The following is a 6,355-nucleotide window of genomic DNA, read 5'->3' as shown; positions in this document are numbered from 1 at the left end:
AACAAACAACGTATGGGTAAGATAATTATACGAGTAACTATATATCCAAATCATACAAACATCAATTTTTATATAAAATTTCATGAACAAGCTCACCACAAGGTGGTGCCGGCGACGGGACGGTGCGGGCGATCGACGGTGGTTACGACGGAGATTTAGAAGGCACTAAGTAAACCACACCTACATATGCAAACTAAGTGTTACTTTTGACCTCAAATTGCATATAAATCAAATACTAGCACATATATATATTTCCTCCCAAATTACTAAACTCACAAATTCATCACTATATAAAGCATTGCAAGAGCTAATCTAGCAATGAGAGATGAATGGACAAAGTTGCTAACCTTTGTGATCATTTGAATGGATGGGGGCCTTCAAATCTTGACAAATTTTGGGCAAAATGTGTGATGATGTCGAGAGGAAGAGGGGAAGAACATAGAGGAGAGGGAAAAGGGGAAGAACAGAGTGAGCTTGGGTGGACGAAGGGTTTATGTAGGATGACCTTTAGTACCGGTTCATGCCAAGAACCGGTACTAAATGGCTGGAGGGGCCCCAGTCTGACAACATCCTGCCACCACCCTCATTAGTACCGGTTCGTGGAATGAACCAGTGCTAAAGGTTCGCCATGAACCGGTACTAATGAAAGCGGCCCGGCTAGCCGTTGGAACCGGCACTAATGTATACATTAGTGCCGGCTCTTATTCAAACCGGCACTAATGTGCTTCACGTTTGACCCTTTTTCTACTAGTTGGCCAACCCATAGAAAAAAATGAAAACCTCAACAACAGGCTTAACAGTGCAAGTAGCATGGCTCATAAACATTAATTGTGAGCACCGTGTTGACAATGAAATATTTAGGAAACAATGGAAAGCCATACAGGGGTGAACTAAAACCACCACTCACACGTGGCATCGGCCAGCCCAGACAAATAAGTGAAAACCTGAATAGGAGGCTGAACACTTAATTAATAGAACATTTTCCTACAATCCAACTAGCCGTGTTCCACATGGCATCAGCAAATCAAGACAAATAAATGAAAACCTCAACTGCAGGCTGAGCACCTAATTAATAGAACATTTTCTTATGGTGCAAGTATGGCCCATAGAAAAAAATAAATTGACAACTCCCAACAACAATCACCAGTTTTTTGCTCACCAATCATTGTTGCATTGCAAGATAGATAAAGTAAATACTAAAAACCTAAATCAAGATATTGGAGTATATGGTAATAATGGAAAGCCATACAATGTATGTTCTATGTCAACCTGGTGGCTGATGCGATGACAATTGACTCACGCAAGCAACCGTTATAATGAAATAATAAATATGCAAAGGTGGTAACAAGTGCGAGGCGAAAGGTGATACCTCCTTATTCCCCTCATCCTTTCAAGTGCCTCAGTCGAGATCATCATACGAGCGACCGCTCGCATTCCCATCGTTTTTGTAGTCGCCATAGCCAGCATCGTCCTGGTCGCTGCTCTCCGCCTGCTGAGCTCCAAAAGCGGCTCTGAGAGGCCACGGCAGCGAGATCCTGAACCTCCTCACCATGACCCTAGGCGAAGGGCCGCCACCTGGGGCCACAGGTGCCGCCGCCGCAGCGGCAGCTGCCTGGCACTGGTGGACATAGATGGCGGCAGACAGGGAGGAGCTGTGGAGGTCAAGCCATGGCAGGATGCAATCCTTTTGGAGGACGTGCTGGGCGCCCCCATCGACGGCGACATTAGGGAGGGCGGCAACCGCAGCCTTGGCGGTGGGCAGGGTGTCGTAGCGGCTGCGGTCGTTCTCCGCGAGCTGCTGGATGAGCTGCTTGAGGCCGGATCCCATGAAGTAGTCGAGGAGGCTGACCCCGCCGACGCCGGGGGCGGGCGAGGAGATGAATCCGCCGGGGAAGGAGGAGCCCTCGAGGAAGATCTGGATGGTTGCGCCGCCGAAGAGGAGGCCGCCGAGGTGGACGTCGAACTGGTTGCTGGAGTTCGAGGAGGCGGCGGGGGGGGGGGGAGTCGCGGAGGGTGAGGGCGGGCCGAGGAACCACCGCGAGGTCGCTGGGTTGCGGAGGTCGAGGAAGATGGAGAAGGGGAGGAAGGGAGACGGGTGGGGCTGGTGGTGGGGGATAGGTTTTGGTGGCTCCTCGTCACAAGGGGATTAGGGTTACTGCAGAAGGCCGACGACGCAATGGCTGCGGCGGCGGTGGCGTGGTACTGCAGACGGAGGAAGGGGCGCCGTCACGGGAGAGGGGGGTGGGGGGCGCGGGCGGCTGAGAAGCAAGCAGAAGGGGATTAGGGTTAGCTGGAGGGTAGACAGACGGGCTTTGCTGCGGTTTGTTTTGGTTAGTTGGGCCCGAAATTTTTGAACACGAGCGCGTCATTGAACTGGAAATTTTCACTGATCCCAAATAGAAAAACACTATGGAGTTCCGATGCTTCCATAACATCCACCTGCCGAGAAGGCATTTAGCGCGCAAAGACTTGTGGTAGTGGCTCGCGTTGCCGTCCTGCCTGGCGCACCACTGACCCGAGGTTTCAATTTTCCGTGGTTCAAACACCATCCTCCCAGTGATTGATCCTAGCCAGTGCCAAACTTGTTTGACAAACACACAGTCAATTAGCGAGTGTTGCATAGTCTCTTCCTGTTGGTTGCACAATGGGCATGCATCCTGGTGGGGTAATCCACGTCGAGCAAACCTGTCAGATGTTCAGCATCGATTTTTGAGTGCTAGCCAAGCAAAAGAAAAAGGGCATTGGAGGGGTGCCTTAGACTGCCAAGTGAACGAGGTTGTCGAGGATAACTCGAGTCCCATGTACCTAGCCGCATATGCTGAGCAGGCCGAGAAGTTACCATTTCCTTCCCAAGCCCACGTGACCGAATATTCCACTTCATTCGTTAGTTGCCAGGCAGAGATTCGTGGCCACAAACGTATGAACTGGCCCAAAGCATGTTGGGTAATGTCAAGGCCAATGTCCCCTGCCCAATTGTCCTCCGCTAGCGCTTCTGCGACAAGTGTGCTTTTCTTGACTCTCCTCAGGATCCTTTCATAAATATCTCGCGCAATCTCGCAAATCCGTAGACCGTTGATCCACCGATCCTCCCGAAACAGCATTGCTCTCCCATCACCGATCGTCGTACATGTAGCTGCCTCACTAGGGCACAAGATTCCGGCGGGGACATTGATGTGAAATTTCTTCAACGGTCTGTCTTTAACAACCTTTTGCAGCCATGGCCAACGCGCTTGTAGCGCCTTGTTCAGCCAGTGAAGATTGGGGATTCCTAAGCCACCATCCCACTTCATCGTGCAGACCACCTCCCAAGCTACCGCCCCATTTTCCACCTCGTGCTTCTTTTTTGCCACACCACAGAAAGCCTCTGCAAAACTTTACTAGGGCCGACAGGGTTTTGAAGGCAGTTCCAACACTATCATAGAGTGGACGGGAATAGCGCATATCACAGATTGGATAAGCAGGAGTCGGCCGTCTTTTGGTAGCATGGCCGCCTTCCAAAGCGGGAGACAATCGACAACTCGATCCACCAGACCTTGCAATTGCGTCGTTGTTTGTTTTCTGATCGTCAACGACATACCCAGGTATTTGCACGGAAACGGCGAAGTGGTGCAGCCCAAGGATGCCGAGACAACCTCCATCTCATCATGTGAGCATCGGACATGGCCACGCACTTACTCATGTTCACCACCAGGGCCGAAGCCTGCCCAAACAGCCTCAAGATCGCTCCACACATGCTCGTCTCAGTCCCATTTGTTTTGAAGAGCACCACTACATCATCCGCAAACACGGACAACCTTTGTTTCAAGCCAGACCTCGCCAAAGGTGCCGACAGCCCTCTTTTCATAGCATATTCAAAAAGTGCCCGAAGGGGTTCTATACGTAGGATGAAGATCATGAGTGAGAGGGGGGCTCCTTGCCTTAGACCTTGACATGCTAGGTTTGGTTTTCTCGGAGCACCATTGACCATGACTCTCGTGGATCAGGTAGCCAGCAGCGCAGAAATCCAAGAGATCCATTTTTCACAAAAACCAAGCCTCCTCGGAACCTCCAAGACAAATGGCCATTGTAGTGAATCAAAAGCTTTGGTGATGTCCAGCTTAAACATGACTGTAGGTACTTTTAAGGAATGCACCCGTCTTGCCGTACATTGCACTAGCATAAAGTTGTCGTGTAGTGATCTACCTCTGACAAACGTGCTCTGATGATGCCCCACGAGTTTTCGTAAAACATCTGCAAGCCTCAACATAGGGGTCTTGTTGAAAATTTTGATCGGTCCACTAACAAGACTAATTGGCCGATAGTCCTTAATATCCACAGCTCCGGCTTTCTTAGGCAGTGGCGAGACGATCGCTTTATTGATTATTGCCATACCTCGTACATCTCCTCGGTGAAAAAGCTCCAGTGCATTCATAAGGTCACCTTTGATGATAGGCCAACAAGTCACATAGAATATGTCCGTGAAGCTGTCAGCCCCTCGCGCCTTATCGAAGGGCATAGCTTTGATGGTCTTGAGCACCTCCTCTTCCGTGAACAGTTCTTCCAAATGCGTGAGGTCAAGGGCGGTAAGTCAAGCACGTCCGGATTAATCGAAGCTTCCCGGGCCGGGGCTGATCCAATTGATCCGCATAGTATCCGTCCACCACTTCGGCTATGTTATCTTGTCCCGTGTATATCCCACCATTGTGATGTAAAGAAGTGATAATGTTTTTTCTTTGTCTATGGCGTGCTTGCTTTTGGAAGTATGCAGTGTTCGCATCCCCTTCCTTCAGATGAAACAAACGGGACCATTGTCTCGCTAACGTCCTCTCCAGCGAACAGAGGCCCAACAGTTTTTCTTGAGTAGCTTGCGTAGCCCATGCTCTTGCTCCGAGAGAGTCCTACTCTCTGCCACCATGTCCAGCCTACCAATAACTTCCATTGTGATGGAGAGTTGAAGGCGAATGTTGCCGATCCAAGGATCACTCCAGCTTTGCAGGGCCTTGGCAGTGGCGTGTAACTTACTATCCAGGACTATAAAAGGGTTTCTTTGGGAAGATACGGTGTGCCATGCCTGCTTGACCGTGTCCACGAATCCCTCAACCTTGGGCCAAAAACTTTCAAACTTGAAACGCCGGCCCATGTCTAGTTTTGCGTCAAGATCCACAAGAAGAGGACAATGATCCCATACAGCCGAGCCCATAACCGTCAATAGGTTTTTGGGGGTGTATATCTTCCCAAGAGTTGGAAACAAAGATATGATGGATCTTCTCCATTGTGGGATTGCGCCTTTCATTACTCCACTTGTACCACCTCCCATTTATGTATAGCTCCTTGAGCTCAAGCCTATCGAGAAGGGCTCTGAATCTGGCCATCATCCGCCTATTGAACGTGCCCTTGTTCTTATCTTCCGGGTTGACAAGCAAGTTGTAGTATCCCACCAAGGACCATGACCCAACATGCAAATCCTGGACGTCACGAATCTCTTGCATGAAGTCAACTTTCTCCGCATCACCTTGTGGCCCATAGACCCCTGTGAGCCACCACAATGGAGCCCCTTCATGCTTTGACTAGGGCAGTGGGCATCCTCCTTCAGCAGATGGGATTGGAGCAGTCCATGCCTTTTTCAACAAGTGAACAATATAAGAAGCATTCATGCTGAGTGTCTATCAAGTCAATATCAGAAGTCTAAGCTGAACAAAACGATACATGGCAGCTGACTCCACCATGATCTCAACCACAATGGTGACTGGTCACTTGTACACACAAAATATGCATGAAACCTTAGCCCAAAAAATCAACTTCTACGGCCATCGCGTCCAAGTGTCTAACAAGGGTAGTAGTGCATAGGATACAACTATTCAATGGCGAGATGTAAGGAACACATGAAAACACATCCCAGGAATCATCAGTTCAATTCTTTCAGTGACAAAGTCTACAAATGAAGTTCCAGGAACAAAAAGGAAATTGAAGTATGTATGCATAAAATTTGCAGCGCATAGCACTGTAAGATATTCCTTTTAGTAATCTAAAGTATTATGGGAAAGGTATCATTCAGTCATTTTGTAAGAAGTTTCAAAATGTGAAAAATTCCAGCTTAAAAATGATATTCATAAACATCACATGAATACATGCCTTCTGGAAATGAACCTCCGGGGAATCCCCAACGTTAATTGATCTTTTCTGCTGCTCTTCAGCATTATACAATCTTAAAATAAGGCATCACATAACATGAGCAATAGTCAATACTAGAATAACACCTAGTACCCGTATTCCACAAGCCTCTTTTGCAAAATCAAAGGAAGCTTAATCTATATTGTGTACTCCAGTGCCAGGGCGACAAGGTCGCAATAGCTTACGCAAACAGCCAATCACCCAT

At 48.7% G+C, this 6,355-nt stretch overlaps 1 protein-coding gene across 1 annotated transcript; it reads right to left on the bottom strand.

The window, feature by feature from the left end:
- Nucleotides 1–1,399: 1,399 nt before the first annotated feature.
- Nucleotides 1,400–6,355, bottom strand: LOC123038325 (E3 ubiquitin-protein ligase RING1-like). The gene is made up of 3 exons (XM_044462171.1): nt 6,336–6,355; nt 6,112–6,184; nt 1,400–2,128 (listed from the first exon to the last, which is right to left on the bottom strand). Exons 1-3 carry the CDS (start codon nt 6,353–6,355, stop codon nt 1,400–1,402), a joined length of 822 nt encoding a protein of 273 aa, XP_044318106.1.

Source organism: Triticum aestivum, chromosome 2A, assembly GCF_018294505.1.
Source record: "Triticum aestivum cultivar Chinese Spring chromosome 2A, IWGSC CS RefSeq v2.1, whole genome shotgun sequence".
NCBI lineage: Eukaryota > Viridiplantae > Streptophyta > Magnoliopsida > Poales > Poaceae > Triticum > Triticum aestivum.
Note: the sequence above shows the minus strand (reverse complement) of the source record. Positions and strands in the feature narration are given on the sequence as shown.

Coding starts and splice junctions, on each gene's coding strand:
- LOC123038325 (XM_044462171.1), bottom strand. CDS start 6,355: ATGGGTGATTGGCTGTTTGC. Junction 6,185..6,335: donor ATGGGTGATTGGCTGTTTGC/GTAAGCTATTGC, acceptor CCTTATTTTAAG/ATTGTATAATGCTGAAGAGC. Junction 2,129..6,111: donor CGGAGGTTCATTTCCAGAAG/GCATGTATTCAT, acceptor TGTGACGAGGAG/CCACCAAAACCTATCCCCCA.